Source organism: Chanos chanos, chromosome 7 (assembly GCF_902362185.1).
Source record: "Chanos chanos chromosome 7, fChaCha1.1, whole genome shotgun sequence".
Classification (NCBI taxonomy): domain Eukaryota; kingdom Metazoa; phylum Chordata; class Actinopteri; order Gonorynchiformes; family Chanidae; genus Chanos; species Chanos chanos.
In genome coordinates this window covers 13,828,811-13,846,837 of record NC_044501.1, presented here as the reverse complement: position 1 = coordinate 13,846,837, position 18,027 = coordinate 13,828,811, and the positions used below count along the sequence as shown (strand labels likewise).

The 18,027-nt window shown below is 43.4% G+C and overlaps 1 protein-coding gene across 2 annotated transcripts; it reads right to left on the bottom strand.

The window, feature by feature from the left end:
- Positions 1-198: 198 nt before the first annotated feature.
- tpp2 (tripeptidyl peptidase 2) lies at positions 199-17,539 on the bottom strand. 2 transcript variants are annotated; one of them, XM_030780465.1, is made up of 29 exons: positions 17,353-17,539; positions 16,125-16,253; positions 15,711-15,806; positions 15,461-15,565; positions 13,963-14,087; positions 13,433-13,596; positions 12,961-13,115; positions 12,651-12,727; positions 12,408-12,535; positions 11,774-12,022; positions 11,134-11,249; positions 10,833-11,004; positions 10,340-10,497; positions 9,976-10,052; positions 9,729-9,835; positions 9,447-9,601; positions 9,042-9,158; positions 8,423-8,523; positions 7,772-7,868; positions 6,036-6,173; positions 5,192-5,436; positions 4,600-4,678; positions 3,626-3,664; positions 2,898-3,049; positions 2,705-2,801; positions 2,319-2,449; positions 1,632-1,839; positions 1,267-1,386; positions 199-909 (listed from the first exon to the last, which is right to left on the bottom strand). In XM_030780465.1, the coding sequence occupies exons 1-29, from the start codon at positions 17,515-17,517 to the stop codon at positions 820-822; spliced, it is 3,792 nt and encodes a 1,263-aa protein (XP_030636325.1). In that variant the 5' UTR covers positions 17,518-17,539; the 3' UTR covers positions 199-819. The 2 variants fall into 2 exon arrangements, with proteins under 2 accessions (XP_030636325.1, XP_030636326.1); XM_030780466.1 differs by lacking the exon at positions 3,626-3,664.
- Between the last annotated feature and the right edge of the window lie 488 nt (positions 17,540-18,027).

The following is an 18,027-nucleotide window of genomic DNA, read 5'->3' as shown; positions in this document are numbered from 1 at the left end:
ATATATATGAGAGAGAAGATGAGGTTTACATTTACGTATATTGCCTTGATATAACTTTATGTATTTAAGCACATACATTTCTACACAGCCATTCAATCAGTATGAAACCAGCGGGATTTTACTCTTGTATAACATTTTACACCCCCCACCCCAGGACACACACACTCTCACATACACACACACACACACACACACACACACACAAAACAGAGGAGAGTTGCAATTGGCACTCCAAGCCATTAGAGGGAGCCAGAAATTTGATCTGGGTATCAATGTGGTCCATCTGCAATTACTCAAATGTGGTTTAGGTCAAGGTCCTCAGAGCTTTAACCATGATCCTCACAGTTTAAGCGCACGCATACTTAAACATGACAGGAAGTGGGCGCAACTCAACACTGGAACCGTCAAGAAAGGAAACTGATGCCAGAGCACCAGAGTCCATCATTGCTGAAATGAATGAGACTTGTAATGTTTTTGAAAAATGTATTCAGTCATCACATCAAGGTCCGGTGAAAGTCACTGATACCAGTTGTGTTGTAAATGAAAATTTCTTCTGACATACTGCTGCTGATGTTGTAGTCTTTTTTTTTTTTTTCCTGGTGGCTTTGCGAAATTGCGCATAGAGAAGGCATGTGATCCTAATAGAGGAAAACTGTGTTTCAAAAGGCAAGTTTAGTCTTGTTTTGATTATTAAACATCTTACTGCATTGAGAGCAGGTGTCTGCCCTGTCCTTTAACGGTATCTGAATGGCATTCGTGTCTGCGTTGGAAAAAAAAACAAAAAACAAAAAACAAAACTATACAGTACGCATTCTGTGTTCAGAACGGTGTGTAGTCAGATGGGTACATGATGGGCATCCAGTTCTCGGTATAAGTGGCGCAATGAGTCCAACCCAGTGACTTCATCAACTGCAACCAAACAAGCAAAGAGACCAGTCAAGATAGCCATGTTGGACCTACTGTATATGTTGCAACACTTTTTGATCACAGGTCTAAATACAGAGAATAGAGTATGTTCACGCAGGCGACCGATGTTTGTGAATGTTCAGCTGTATCCCAGATACTCTTGCATGACTAGTTTTGTCGATGAAATAAGAGCAAATAGGTCAAACAACAATGCAAAGACAGGAAAGCTAGGACACGTGGAACAGAAACATCTCAAAGAAACAAAGACCAGGCCAACTGTTCAACATTTTTACAGTCTGTAACTTACATGCAGCTGTAAAACATTAGTGAGGAAAGTCAAGCACGACCTAAGACTGTTACCTGTACGCAGTTCTTCCAGTTGTCTTTGCTAGGTTTGTCTTCCACGATTTTAGATGCATACTTCAAGGCTCTTCCATACATTTTATTTGCTAATGCATGTTTGTAGGAAAATGTTAAAACCTAGAAGAAAAAAAAAAAAAAAGGAAAAAAGAAAAATACAAAAATAAAATCAAGCTATCCAGTACAATACGGGAAAATGTTATCCACTTTAACATAAAGGGGAATCAAAAGTAAGTCATTATATGATCCTCTTGTAGCCTGACAGCAAATAACTGATGAAATTAATACAACTAATTATGTCAAAATGACGAGCGTGTCCCAGTGGGAGTGGCCAAGAGGTGCGGTGCACATTTTTGCTGACGAACCTTTGAGTCTGTTAGCTCCGCCCATTTCTGCACCTCCCAGAAGGTGTCAGTGAGAGCTTGGGCCACGCCCTGGGGGTCGTCGTCAGAGCTGCCGACCTCGCTGGCGCTCGCCCCCTCCTGGGCCTGAGGCTGCATGATCTGGTCTGCCAGAGAACAGCCTTTTCTACACAGAGCATCCAGCAAGGAGGACTTCTGTTTCTCCATGTCACTGCAACACACACACACACACACACCCCATAAATTTGTTACTATAGTGAAATTGATTTTGAACTTATTTTCCATGGTCTCGGATCACTGTTTACATCAGTGACGTGTAAGACAGTGACAGCTGACTGTATCCTTCATGGCAGATTCCCTTTAAAACGTACACGTTCAAAAGTTTCTCTTTGGTGGACACAGAGCTATGCTGGTGTGCAAGACTGCATCACATACACATTTAAACTGACTCATCTTTTTAAAATGCTCACAGTCTCAGTCTCAGTAACTTCAGTCTGTACATAAGAATGAGTGATCCTACAGGATTTGAATGAGTGATCCTACAGGATTTGAATGAGTGGTTCTACAGGATTTTGGGAAGAAACTAGTTTGATGTAGTTGTTGTACATCTGAATACTGAACTTTGAAGTTCCCTTGTTTAACTCAGCCATCCTGCCTGTACAGCCCAGGAGATGAATATCTCCGGCGTACCTTTTAATGGAGGCTGCGTCTGGACGGGGATCAGTCTTCATGGTGAGGTAGACCGCCAGTGCCGTCTGGTCGATGTGTGAGATCACGACGTCAGCTGCTGCCACGATGTCTCCCAGGCGCTTCAGACGTTCCTATGTAAAGGATTCAAACCGAGATCAGACCACAGCACCAACACACTGACAGAAATACAGTTTGTGTAGGTATCTGTGTAGGTTCTGTCTGTGTGGATTATTAGTGCAATTTACACATCTCACAGTTTGGACATATCTTCTCATTCAAATCAGAACATCAGTAGAGTTCAGTGGGAGAATCCTCTATAGAACGTCAACGGCGAACGTGAGTGTGTATGCGTGTGTATTAGCGTGCGTGTATTGTGTGCTCTGTACCTTCTCTGAATCCAGCTGATGGAGCCTCTGGACGTGGAGAGGGAGGTAAGACGGAAAGTTCTCCTTCAGCTCCTCGTACAAGCTGTTTGTGTCCAACCTAACAATACGACAGAACACAGTGTGAGATGCGCGAGGCCGTGACGGAAAGGACACAGGGTGGCGGAGACCAGTGAAGAGAGGAAAACAGACTGACTTAGTCATCCACTGGATCTTCATGTCTCTCAGTGCTTCAGAGAACTCCTCCTTCACGTCTTTCTCCTTTTCTGCGTCTTTCTCCTTCTCCTTTCCTCCGTTTTTGCTTTTGTTGGGAGCAGGGATCAGATGGTAGACCACTGGAACGACATCCTAGACAAGAGAAATCACAAGAAGAAGAAGAAGAAGAAGAAGAAGAAGAAGAAGAGGAAGAAGAAAAAAAAAGGCATGTTGAATGTGAGACCATCCTGGTAGAACTACATAAACCACATTCCCCTGAATGACGGGCTTTCCCTTCTTCACCTGCCGAGACACCATCTTAAACTGACTGACGTGACAGTATCTGAGGGTATTACACATGGCTGAAGGTAAAAACCAGTTATGCGATGGCACGGACAGTGTTTGGATTAATAAAGACAAGGCGGAGGGCTGGCCATGCTAACGGCCAAATATTCTGGCAATAATCTGAACACAGATATCTAGCAAAGGAGAGAGAAAAAAAAATAGTGATAATGGATAACCAAAAAGATACTTTTGGTTACCGTTTCTATTTTTTTTTTCTTTTTCTTTTTTTTAAAGACAAAACAAACTCACCTTTTTTTTTATTAAATGCTATTTTTGTTTGTTTGTTTGTTTGTTTGTTTTTGGCAATTTCAGATCTAAGGTTCCCATGAAGTATTAACATGCTGTGTAAACATTACATTTACAGTGCCCTAACCCATCCAGTACCTTTTTAAATTTTCCTTGTCGTTTTGCTGAGGCCTGGCCCTGCTGGTCAGAATAACATACAGTGAGAAAGAGAGGGGAAAACAGACAGACACTCTCTTTCTCTTCCTCCATCTGGCATTCTATCTTTTTTTCTTTTTTTTTTTCTATTTCCACTGACATCAATGACTTTATCCTTGTCCAGAACACATATCAATATATTTGAGTGATCTCACGTCGTCATAGATTTAATGTATTAATGTATACTAGCTTTAGTATACAATCAACAGCAGTCTTTTTCAAACATTTTGACAATATGAAACATAATTATCTCTGTGCATAACAGTAAGATCTTGAAAGTGCTCCCAGTATACCGACAGACCACATGTGTACTGAATCTGTCTGTCACAAGGATAAAGGCAATCATACTACAAGATCTGGCTGTGCTTCAGTAAAACCTTCTGCAAAACACTGAATGAAAAGGCAGCAAAATCAAAATTCTCTGCAGAAATCACAAAATATGGTAAAAAAAAAAAAAAAAGTCCACTTTTCTGAGAATTCCTCAGGTCAACCACTTAGAGTGCAGAGATTGGCCAGCAAGGTGTAAAATGGCTATTATTTTACATAAATCTCAATCAATAATAAAATAAACAAGAAGAACATAATATTGATTTTGATAAGTTAAGCATCCATTACTATTTATAGATGACATGGTTGATATGATTCAATAAGTGACCAACAATGTTTTTTTTGTTTTTTTTCCCTGTCATAACCACCAACCAGCAACTCCTGTGAGCAGGACAAACAGACAGACAGGCAGACAGACAGGAAAGGCTGAGTGAGAAAGCCATATGCAGAAGAGGACATGAGCAAGGCTGGGTAAGTCATGTGATATAGTGAAGCTCTTCAACAGCAAAGCCAGTGAAAAGACAAGAGTTCAGAGAGGAGAGAAAGGAGAGAGGAGAGAGGAAAGAGGAGAGAGGAGGGAGGCTACTCACTGCTTTCTTGCCGTACTCGCTCTTGGGAACGACAAGTGAACCTGTCAAGTAGCACCCAGGACCTGCTCCTTTTGGGATCCTGTGAGAGAAGAAGAAAGAGAAGAAGATGGACAAAGAGAGAGAGATAGAGAGAGAGAGACAAACAGGGACAGGGAGAAAGTGAAAGAGAAGAAAGCACCTCAGCGGTGAATCTCCGCAAGTGATACAAATCCAGCTCTAATTTCGATACTTGATACTCTGTTTGATACTGTTAAACAGTTAAATTCCAGTTTCAGATAAAAGACAGTGTTGTGGCCCTGACAATTTAACAACTGGTTCTCTGATGCTACAGAACTAACAAGGTGTCAGTATAATAAAACAAAACAATACAAAAAAAAAAAACTATATTACTGTCATTCTTTTTCAAAGTACACTGAGCTTTACTTCAGATTTCAACACTGCCGTGAAACTGACTGAACAAAGCAGCAATCAGTTTGACTTTTGAGAGGAGTCTCAAAGCTCTTTACCAGAACTCATGGCAAACAACAAGAACAAGAACAAAAAGAAACACTATCGAGTCTTAGGACAGAGGGGCTTAGGAGAGAGCACTCACTTGTCATCAGGGAGGGCTGTGACATAGAAGGGCTGAGAGGCTCCGGGCGAGAGGGTGAGGGAGTTGACCTTCTTCTTGGCCTGCAGGGCGTTGCGGTGTGTCTCGTACACGTCCAGGCTGAGGGTGTTGGACAGACGATGGGAGACGATGAAGGGCAGGTCCTTCAGTTTCTCCAACTCGCTCTGCTGCTCATGACGCACCTGCAGCCGCACCGTGTAGTCACCCTTCTCCAGCTTCAGCGAGTACTGACAGAGAGAGAGAGAAAGACAGATAGATAGATACAGAAAGAGAGTGTGAGACCGATAGATGGATAGACAGATAGAAGGAAGGAGGTGGGAGAAAGAGTGAGGGAGAAGGAGGGAGGGGGTAGAGAGAGAGAGAGAGAGAGACATTTAGCAGCTGGACAAGCAGGACTTTACTGGGTGTGGAAAGCCCAGAAATGTTGAGTTGCCCTAGACTCTGGGTTTGTGGTAATTGTCAGGATAAGGTCAGTGGTTCTGGTGTAGTGCAGTCTGCTTGTTTAGTCTGGTGTGGTCAGTTGAACCTGTTTGCATGCTGAGATATACTGAGAAGATATTTTACTGCCTGTTTGTGTAGTTTCTATCAGATTATGATAATATTTAAGATGAGATGTGCCACGCAGTAAGTTGAGGTCTCAGAGGCAGGGTTAACTGGAGGTTTTATCACATTACTGCTTGATTCGAATGTGTCATATGTTGGTAGTTGTGTTATGGTATGGTGGAACATGGTGACACTGGTTTTGATATTGGTTGGTTGGCCGTTGGTTGTAGGTTGGTTAGCTATTGGTTGTGGGTTGGTTAGCTGTTGGTTGTAGGTTGGTTACCTGGTGAGGGTAGGCATCTCCTGACCCCATGAGTCTCTTGTTTTGGTCGAAGAGGAGCCAAAGCTGACTGTCAAACTCTGACTCATACAACAGCTCACACAACAGAGGACAACTGGGAGTCACCTCTCCACTTTTGGGCTGGAAAAGATGTGGGAATATTACTACACACAGACACTACAAAACACTCCACAACATCCTGAGAGATGTCAGAATATTACTACACACAGACACTACAAAACACTCCACAACATCCTGAGAGATGTCAGAATATCACTACACACAGACACTACAAAACACTCCACAACATCCTGAGAGATGTCAGAATATCACTACACACAGACACTACAAAACACTCCACAACATCCTGAGAGATGTCAGAATATCACTACACACAGACACTACAAAACACTCCACAACATCCTGAGAGATGTCAGAATATCACTACACACAGACACTACAAAACACTCCACAACATCCTGAGAGATGTCAGAATATCACTACACACAGACACTACAAAACACTCCACAACATCCTGAGAGATGTCAGAGTATCACTACACACAGACACTACAAAACACTCCACAACATCCTGAGAGATGTCAGAATATCACTACACACAGACACTACAAAACACTCCACAACATCCTGAGAGATGTCAGAATATCACTACACACAGACACTACAAAACACTCCACAACATCCTGAGAGATGTCAGAATATCACTACACACAGACACTACAAAACACTCCACAACATCCTGAGAGATGTCAGAATATCACCACACACAGACACTACAAAACACTCCACAACATCCTGAGAGATGTCAGAATATCACCACACACAGACACTACAAAACACTCCACAACATCCTGAGAGATGTCAGAATATCACTACACACAGACACTACAAAACACTCCACAACATCCTGAGAGATGTCAGAATATCACCACACACAGACACTACAAAACACTCCACAACATCCTGAGAGATGTCAGAATATCACCACACACAGACACTACAAAACACTCCACAACATCCTGAGAGATGTCAGAATATCACCACACACAGACACTACAAAACACTCCACAACATCCTGAGAGATGTCAGAATATCACTACACACAGACACTACAAAACACTCCACAACATCCTGAGAGATGTCAGAATATCACTACACACAGACACTACAAAACACTCCACAACATCCTGAGAGATGTCAGAATATCACCACACACAGACACTACAAAACACTCCACAACATCCTGAGAGATGTCAGAATATCACCACACACAGACACTACAAAACACTCCACAACATCCTGAGAGATGTCAGAATATCACTACACACAGACACTACAAAACACTCCACAACATCCTGAGAGATGTCAGAATATCACCACACACAGACACTACAAAACACTCCACAACATCCTGAGAGATGTCAGAATATCACTACACACAGACACTACAAAACACTCCACAACATCCTGAGAGATGTCAGAATATCACTACACACAGACACTACAAAACACTCCACAACATCCTGAGAGATGTCAGAATATCACTACACACAGACACTACAAAACACTCAACATCTCGAGGATATCTATCGATTCTCAACAAACGCATAATACCCACACTCAGAGCAAAATACAAGTCTGTGTGTGTGTGTGTGTGTGTGTGTGTGTGTGTGTGTGTGTACGTGAGTGAGTGAGCGAATGTCAAAGAGAAAGACAGACCTGGTGGAAATTGTATGTAAGGACCATCTCGTAAAGCTGTCGATTGCTTGGTAAAACGTCTCTGTGTCCGAGGGCTTTTGTCTTAGCGCTTAGAGGCCTGGGAAAATCAGAGCAGAGATATGTTAGGCTCTCATCAATATTTTACACATGAGGTTTTAAAGACAGAAATAAAGAGACGGAGACTGTTAAGTGTTCCCTGGAGCAAAATTACATCTCCCTGGTAGTCATCCTCTCACGTAGACACTTTTAACTACAGCCGTTTTATGAGCTCTGAGACTTTCCACCCCTCTGTAATGAAAGTTGTCATTTCCCTAAGTACAGATTAGACTATAAATACAGTCTACAAAGTCCTTCCAGTGATTAAAAGACAAACAGATGTATTTCACTGCACCACATATTCAGACAGAGGTATATAACTAAACTGTGCGCGGTGAAACACTGCCCGCGCAAGACCACATTAACATGCATATTTTTTTTTTTTCCCACTAAACGATGCAGAACAGCTCTAATCTGATTAAACCTTAAAAATGAATGAGCAATGAGACACCGTTGGTTTGAAGTTGGCGAAAAATCGTGGTTTCATTTAGGCTTCTCTGAACGCTTGCATTGTGTCTAACAGACAAGAGCTGAAGACGTGAAGAGCCGCGTTACCTGAGGGGCTGAACCCAGTTCTTGAGGGTGATACTGGGGGAAACATCTTCATATCTGAGTGGAGATGCCACCTCAAAGCTGGATATGCCTTCTGAGGCATGCTACAGGGGACAGAAACCACGGAAACCGTTAGAGGGAGAGACAGTTAAGTATCAGCACGCAAATAAGGAGGAGCCTCAACGCCAAGTACGAGGCTTTGGTTTATCTGATTAACAGGCTGAACGCTTCCAAAAGCGGGTTCACATAAGGTTACGTTTTTTTCTGTTTCTAGATACCGTTGAGGATGAACAAAAGCTGGAACTCCTGGAGACATTTCATTGACTGTTTCTTTATATTTCTTTTATATTTCATAAGACGGATATGCATCTCAGAATGACCATCTAAGTTGATCGACCGCCATCGCATTTACGAGGTCACGCCGATCGCAGCTATTTCTACCATCACTTGTCGTGTTTTCTGCAAAACTTCGATCGAATGAACGGAACGGAAGGTTAACGAGGAGCTCGAATTACACAGGATCTGACTGCTGCTCTCTGTTTGCTCTGTCTCTTCTCATCAGACTTGTGTTCAGTTACAGAACGTCGTGTGAAACAACGGGGGGGTAACGTCTGGTACTCACAATATGGAACGGCGAAGGTGAGGTCGTCAGCCCGTGGAAGGTAATGGCGTAATCGATGGTCACGTCGCCCAGACTGGCCCACCAGCGCGCCACGCACAGCTCCACCGTCCGCCCAGGCTGACGGAGAAGACGCCAAACACAACAGTGAGGGACACTCACACATACGGAAAAAATCACAGTTATTTGTGTTATGATTCCTAAGCTCCTGTACGGAAAAGATGTTCAGACCTTTTCCGAAAAGCACGGTGATAGTCTACCGTGCGACTTCAACCGGGGGATATTGAATAAGTATAAAAATGCCAAAGTCAAGTCAAGTACACTTCAGTAATGGACTGTGCGTGAGGCTTTTTGGGTTCTGTTGCTATGGGAAACGTGCTGAGAGAAATTTCTGAGAGACTACAGTACCAGCACAGGAAAGGCCTCTGTGAGTGAACCCTTCTCCAGCAGAGAGGAGAATTTGTAGAACTCATTAGCTCTGTATGCCCGTTGCTTCACCAGGTGTACCGCGTGAAGAACAAACTTGGATGACACGTCTCCCGAGTGGGAAGTTAGTGTGATTTCTAGCAGAGACAAAAAAACCAAATCAACCAAAAAAGTCATTAGCATGGCTAGTATCCATACTTATTAGACAACAATACTGATCGTTTCTGATTGGCTGAAATGTGACGCCTTCCGCAACAATCTTACCCGCCCAGGAAGCTCCTTGAGGAACTGTGATAAAGTGGCGGCGTATTTGACCTGGTCTAAAGTGAACGTCTGTGAAGGAGATCTCCTTGTTGCGGGTATCAGTAACTCTACAAGGCACACACACACACACACACACACACGGATTGGTCAAACAAACCCTCCCACCATTTCCACCAATCATATCTATGGCACTGAAAACAGTATCCCATTTGACAACAAATGAAGAGCAGAGAGTAACTGCACTCACTTTGAAGGGATTATAACTGTTATTGGTACTCTGAAGAGAGGCCCAGCGTTGGGCGCTGACGTATCGTAGCCACACAACTAAGGGAGAGAAAGATTTTACACTATAAAATGTCCTATAAACAATAAAACAGAGCAAGGTGTTCCTCATCATCATACATCACAGAGAACTCCGTATTAACAATGGAAGTAAAGGACACGCATTGTGTTTGTGTGTACCACTCTATGCTAAAAATAACCATTGAGTTCTAAAGAGTGTTTTGGTGGCGCATATGCAATTTAATACACCGGATTTGAAACATTGTAACAATACATATTATCATACACTTCGCACTGTCCCATTCTCCGCTACACGGATCACACAGTACCTCGGTGTAGTGTAGCCCCTCTTTCAGACCCTGGGGGTCCACGCGGACGTTGACGTGGCGACACTGATTCATGAGCTCCAGGTGGGAGGGGCAGTGTACCCAGGAGGCACTGCAAGTCAGCGCCAGGTGCAGCTGGAGGGAGATGCGCACTGAGTTCTCTACGGCACAGACGGGTAAGAGCAATTAGTCATGGAGGTAAGCAAGAGAGCAAGTTTCCCTAGGTCTAAGCTATCTGTCCATGAAATGATTTAGTTTGCCCTTCTCTCTGAACAGGATGTATACTGGTTGCTTAGTTTTCCTCTAGGTTCAGTGGATCCCTTTCCAATTTTGGAGAGGGAGGTACCTGAGGTGTGTAAAGGGAAGGTAAGTTGAGGACTGGGAAGGGATAGGTAGAGATATTTGACAGCTGATGCGAACCAAGCGATTTCTGAAAAGGAACGAAAAAAGAGAGAGAGAGAGAGAGAGAGAGAGGGAGAGGGAGGGAGGGTCTCACCTGTGTTCTCAGGGAAGATGGGCTCCACACCCACAACATGATCTGAGGGGGTCAAAACGTGAGTAGGGTCCCTGAGGTAGATGCCCCGTTGTGGTCCCACAGTAACCGTGAAGCCTAGGGTACCAGTGGGCAAAGAGGCATGCTGCATGAGGTAGTCAAAGGCCTTCTCCACCTATAATCATAGAAATCGACGACCATAAGTATGCACGCACGCACACACACACACACACATGCACGCACGCGCGTGTGAAATGTATGGCAACTCAGAGCACACAAATACACACATACAAAGCCAGGTTACCTGAATGATGCCATGCCCCTGTGCAAACACCTCAATATCATCCACTTTCAAGGCTGTGTTCTCCAGAGCCCGCCGCACCGCTGGGACAGTGGGTCGCACTCCGTTCTGCTTCAGACCTGGGAAGGACAAACACACAGTATATTACAGAAACGCAAATAGCTTCAATCTAAACTCTAATCTGCTGGTGTGAACAGCTAGGACTGCTGCTGAAGTGCAACAGTACACAAAACACACAGTTTTGTTCAATGAGGCAAAAAAACAAGAAACAAAAAAAAAAAAAAAAAAAACAGTAAGCAAGAAAAATGACAAATTGCTTTACAGACAATGATACTCTGCACTTTGCTGTGCACTTTCAAAATCTTGTTAACTTCGACAAAATATATTTTATTTTAGGCACTCGGCAGTTAGAATAACAACACGATCTTACACGTAAACATAACACCTCGTCCAGCCTGTAGTTTTATACATTACGTTCACAATTGTTCGGTGAAAACCGCCATGTTCACAACACGTAGTGAACCATAAGTCGCCATCTGACCAATGTGTTGTGAATGTATGTACCACCACACGGTGGCTGTTGCGTGTGTGACTACGCTCAGCCAATGGAAAGCAGTGGCCGAAACCAGTATAGAGCCAGTACCTGAGAGGACCAGGGCGATGCCTCCGCAGGCGTTTGGCGATGACATGGACGTGCCGTTCATTAACTGGGTACCGCGGAGCGTCCAGTTGGGCACCGAGGCGATGGCACCGCCGGGGGCACTGATACTGACTCCCAGTGCTCCGTCTGTGCTGGGCCCGCGGGAGGACCAGGTGTACTGATTAGGGGGCAGTTTCTCCCTCAGGGAATACTCCGCCACCATCATGTCTGGGGTGACATAAGCCCCCACACCTAAAAACGGATCCATCCACACACACACACACATACAGGTTACACATAGACACACCATGTACATTGTTTATAGCAAGTTATTTTGCAATTTTGCATTAAGTTTTGCGATAAGCTATTTTGCAAATCCTTATATACAAGGATTCGCAATAGCATGTAAAATCATAGATATTCTCATGCGAATTTGACAATATTTGTTTCAAAATTGTAAAAGACACTATGAGAACAGTGGGTATGTATGACATGTTGCAATGATTAACTCTGATTTTTGGTAAATCATCTCAATGATAGACAATTATAAACAGAGAGAGTTTCTTTACAGGTTGGTCACAGACATTGCTATATGCTACATTCCGCTTGACTGACGGACAGATGTGTGGGAACTGACCAATCACGCTGCTAGTGGTTCCACCAGGACAGCCTACAGTGGATAGGCATGGTCCGTTATTTCCAGCACTCGACACAAACAGAACATTGTGTTTCTGCACAGCTTCAGTTATCACCTCACAAATCCTCCTGAAATGACACACATAGGTCAAAAAGTGTAAGCATGTAGGAAGAGTTTTAAATTGGCTCTGAATTTACTCTGTAAAGTGGAAACATTTGCAGAGATTTAGTTGAGTTCACTCACCCTGAGTTTGGCCAATGAGTAGCCTCTCCATAGCTATAATTCACAAGGTCACACTTGTAATTGATTACTTCTATCATCTGTAAAAAGGAAAAAAAACACAGAGGTATCTGTAAATCTCCCTCTGGACGAAAATAAGTGTCAAAATCTCCCAGCATTCACCAGAAGACGGTTACTTGGACCCCTGGTCCGGACTGACGGCTACAGAAAGCACTCTGATTGGTCGTCGTGGGAGACATTTCTGTCAGGCCGTCGGACGGCTCAAAGGGATTTGTAAGTAGTGTTGATTGACAGCTGTGATAAGAGCTCCTACCGCTCGAATCAGACCCGTGCCGGTTTCCATGGTGCTGAGACGGGTATCTCCGATCTTCAGTGCGAGTATCTGCGCGCCCGGGGCCACGCCGTTCCGCTCTGGCTCGTCGGGGAAGTGTCCGGCCGCAATGCTGGCTACGTGAGTTCCATGGGCGCCTAAAAACAGAGACGAAAAGGTGTCTACAATTACATTCACAGCGAAAAAACTATGTACAGAAACCGAAAAACAGACAGTGAACGTATTGATTTAAAATGCATTCACACATGTAATTAAATGCCTCAGGCGCGATGAACACATCACAAATATAGATTAAAACCTGATGCACTGAACAATCTACTGATAAAATTGCTGAAACATGGATCTGTATTCTGGAGCGATTACGGTAGTGAACCGATTATGAACATACAACTTAACTAGGTGTTATGTGATTGGATAACTTTTGCAGATGCTATAATGCGATTGGCTGTCAGACCTCCGCTGGTGACGATACAGAGGGTGTTGCCTTCGTCGTAGATGTTGATGGAGTAGTTGAGCATCTCAGCGTCTCCCAGGGTGGCGTATTCTTGTCTCTCCCTGTATGAGCTCAACACTGTGCAGGAGGCCAAGTCTCCATTCTCTGAGGTGTCTACTACAGCTCTGTAACACACATACACATTTAATTTACTGACACACACACACACAGACTTGAATTCTGAAAGTCGTTACTCATAAACTTTAAGATGGTCTTATTTCTCAGGGTGTGCTAGAGTCCAACATGTCAAAACATATTTAGTTCCTGCACGATACTGGTAGACCAAAAAGCTATTTATAGTTTTTAGTCCATAAATTATCTACAAATGATTCTCAGGGTTTCACTCTTGGTAACATGCGTGCAAATATGACTATGCTGTTTCAATACCATTTCATAATGTGAATCATAATAGTACAATGGAACAGAACAGACCCAGGTATAAAAAAAAAAAAAAAAGAGTGCTATTGCTTCTGGGTTTAAAAGGACTTTACCTCCAGGTGACACCGTCATGCCACAGAACACAGTCGTAAACCGGTCCCGGGTCACCGTACTTCTTCTCCAGAGTCCCAAGCAGCTCTGATTGACACTGTAGCTCCTCTTTATGGAGTTTCTCCATCTGACAGTGAAACACAGGGAGGTTTTACATGGCTCAGGTCAGCAGAGTCAAAGATATACTACAATATCCTCTGCTTTATCAACCTGACGCCTTCAATACAACTGTCTAAACAGATGCTTAAGAGGTAAACTGTCTTTTTATCTAAGATGTGTCAGGTATATTCCACTGATGCAATTACACAATTCAACACAAAATAGTATTATAATCTCTGTTCCTCTGTAGGCAAGACTAACATAGTTCTAAACATAGGTTAACAACTGAATTATAGCATCACAGTAAGAAATCATTTCCAAGTTACAATGGAATTAATTTTATTTTAATACTACTTAATAAACTTCACACAAACAATCTGTATTATAGAACTGACTCACAAAAACAAAAAATTAACATGTGAAAAGCAATGACTGACTGATTGATTAAGTGCTACTATGAGCGGCTGTAAATTCTCTATGTGGTGTGGTCTCAGTGTATGTGTAAGACAGTCCATCGAGGTGTAAACGGTTTCAGTGTGTTTGTGAGGATGTCAGTGTGTGTAAACTGTCCCGGTGTGTTTGTGAGGACGTCAGTGTGTGTAAACAGTCTCAGTGTGTTTGTGAGGACATCAATGTGTGTAAACAGTCTCAGTGTGTTTGTGAGGACGTCAGTGTGTGTAAACAGTCTCAGTGTGTTTGTGAGGACATCAATGTGTGTAAACAGTCTCAGTGTGTTTGTGAGGACCTCAGTGTGTGTAAACAGTCTCAGTGTGTTTGTGAGGACGTCAGTGTGTGTAAACAGTCTCAGTGTGTTTGTGAGGACATCAATGTGTGTAAACAGTCTCAGTGTGTTTGTGAGGACCTCAGTGTGTGTAAACAGTCTCAGTGTGTTTGTGAGGACATCAATGTGTGTAAACAGTCTCAGTGTGTTTGTGAGGACGTCAGTGTGTGTAAACTGTCCCGGTGTGTTTGTGAGGGCGTCAGTGTGTGAAAATGATCTCGGTGTGCTTGTGAGAACATCAGTGTGTGTAAATGGTCTCAGTGTGTTTGTGAGGACGTCAGTGTGTGTAAACGGTCTTGGCATGTTTGTGACGCCCGTCAGTGTGTGTTAGTGGTAGAAGGGTGTGTAACCTGTGAGGGGTTGGGATGGGCCTGGTCAAACTCCTCTGCTCTGCGACTGGCAGTCTGTCAGTGCGTGTGTAAATGGTCTCAGTGTGTGTGTAAGGCAGTCCGTCAGTGTGTGTTAATGGTAGAAGGGTGTGTAACCTGTGAGGGGTTGGGATGGGCCTGGTCAAACTCCTCTGCTCTGTGACTGGCAGTCCGTCAGTGCGTGTGTAAATGGTCTCAGTGTGTGTGTAAGGCAGCCCGTCAGTGTGTGTTAATGGTAGAAGGGTGTGTAACCTGTGAGGGGTTGGGATGAGCCTGGTCAAACTCCTCTGCTCTGCGACTGGCTTCGGCCAGGGCTGCCCTGTGTGCTGGGTCCCACAGTTTCTCCTTCCTCTCTTTCTGTCATACACACAGGAGAAACATCATCAGTCACACAAGAGCATCCAACAATAACCAAACAAACACAATAACGAGGATTCGTCTTCTCCGTCTAACGTAAACACACACGTGATGACCGTGAGGCAAAGACGCTGAAAACAGGTACCTGTATTCTCTCTTTGAGAGCTTTAGGGAAAAACTCATAACCGTTCTTCACTCCAATGTGATACTTTCCAGATGGATTCACCCAAGTAGCTGGAATCTACAGAGAGATAATAAACGGGATGAATGCACCAAAGATGCGTGTTTAACAGTGTGAGAGTGTTAAGCAGTCCAGCAAACAATACAATGTTAATCCCCTGTTACCTCTAAAAAAAAACAAACATTGTCAGAAGGTGATGTGGATCATTTTTTAATGCCTAATTTCCAAGGTATTTCTAACCCATGTCATTGTCAACCCAACACATCTGAGTTAGAACAATGAGTGATGTATTCAGTGAAGGTCACACTAACACGTATGAAGAAATATGAAGGGGGGGAATGTGAGAAAACACGGCTGTCGCTGTCTCTGGTCTCTTACCTTAAGCGTCCGGCCGGAGAGCCCTGTCACAGTGCCATCCTTAGGCTCTACCACAGTGGACATGTTCACATCTCCACTGCCAGTTGTGTCAATAATATCAACAATTTTGGGTTTCCCCTCTGTTGTGACCTGCGCAGGAAACACGGGGGAATATATGTAACTATACTTAGGTATAACACTTCAAATTAGAGATGTCAGGACACTTGAAGAGTAATTAGAGACTTCCTGTCTGCAGTGGGATTTTGGGATTCAAGAGACTTTAGCTTCTAGTCAGAAGGGAGATTTGTCATAGAAAAGATGGGAAAATGCTACTTTAAAAGGATGTTTCAAAAGAAATACTGTCCTTGTTTTGAGAAAAATGTGGTCATAGAGAGCACTCAGGATTTGGGATAATGAGGTGATGGCATTAAGGCACGTCACAGTTAGGTGAAAGCTGACAACAGATGTTTGAACCTTTCCCAGTGCACTGATAACGTTCAGCCACCACAACCAACAACTGAATTTCGGTAGGCCATGATGAGAATCTCGGATTGCTACATACTTCCATGCTATTTGGTAACTAGCTGGGGGCTCACATAAACAAGTGTGTTTGCGTCTTAGCGAGAGAGAGAGAGAGAGAGAGTCAGTGAAAGAGAGAGAGATAGTCAGTGAAAGAGAAAGAGAGAATACTATACTCATTATTTATGATATCAGTTTACAGAAAATTCACTCATCCTAGCTACATCCAGGTTAACCTCCGTGACAACCAGGGGATTCTATTACAGTGTAAACAACATATATCAAGTCATTTGATTAAACCATATTCAGCCAGCACGTAGCTCAACAGCAAGAAAAAGCAACAAGACTGGCTCTCTAATAAGTAATCCCTGATCACTGGATTGAGTGCAAATTCACAGGCTTATAGTCAAATCAATAGAACATTTCGCTATCTTCCAAGATCGCTGGGCAACCTAACTGGGAAGTACACAATGTGAATACTCGTGTCCACGGGTAAGGTCGCTAGCAAGCTAGTTAATTTTGAGGATGACACAGCTCCTTGCTGTGTGACGGTATCTACGGCACGTTTGTCTCTAGAAAACATCTGAAAAGCACATGTCTGGCACGCGGACAAACTGTCCTAAGTCATATCGGTAGGGCATACTACCGGCTTTTTTGCTTCGATACCAGGCTGTATTGGATATAACATGTTGAGGCCTACAATTTTACGGGCAGCCCCGCTTTGAATTACCTGCATGCCCGGGGCCCCCGGGTCCACCCCGGTGTCGAGTATAGCGATAAGGACGCCCCGTCCATCGTACTCGGGAAACCTAGTCAGAAAAGATGTGGCACCGGTCTCTTTTTTAGGAAGCAGTCCGTGTAAAGGGAACGGTTCTTCGTTAGTATGAGTAGCCATGACTGGACTATGTGACAATGAAAACAGTACAAGCGGCAATAGGATGGAGTGGTGGAAAGACCGGCGCGGATACACAGTGAAAACCCGGGGAGGATTCTTAAAGTGACAGGAGCATATTTTATGCCACAAGGCTCTCCATACTTCCAGAGGTAGCTGTGCTGCTTAGAAATACAACAGAATCAGTGTATTGCACTTCTTTTACATGACGGCAACAGTTAAAACATTTGAACGTCTATCTGAAATTACTTAACATATGGATAAAACTTTGGTATAAAATCGTAATATTTTTAATGATGATGAAAGTCCATTTCTTCTATATTTTGTAAACGAACTTAATTTCAACATAAAATCCATAACTAGAAAATAACAAAACGGCCACGGACTATCTATACGAATTGTCATTTCTGTCTTATTTTATCTATACCTGGCTCCGAGTATGCGAGACCTCTAAGACCCTTGTAATCACAGTACAAAGAAGCAGTCAAAATTCTTGACCGCAAAACACAAGGC

Coding starts and splice junctions, on each gene's coding strand:
- tpp2 (XM_030780465.1), bottom strand. CDS start 17,517: ATGGCTACTCATACTAACGAAGAACCGTTCCCTTTACACGGACTGCTT. Junction 12,728..12,960: donor GCACGGGTCTGATTCGAGCG/GTAGGAGCTCTT, acceptor TCCTTTTTACAG/ATGATAGAAGTAATCAATTA. Junction 11,005..11,133: donor AGGGGCATGGCATCATTCAG/GTAACCTGGCTT, acceptor CTATGATTATAG/GTGGAGAAGGCCTTTGACTA.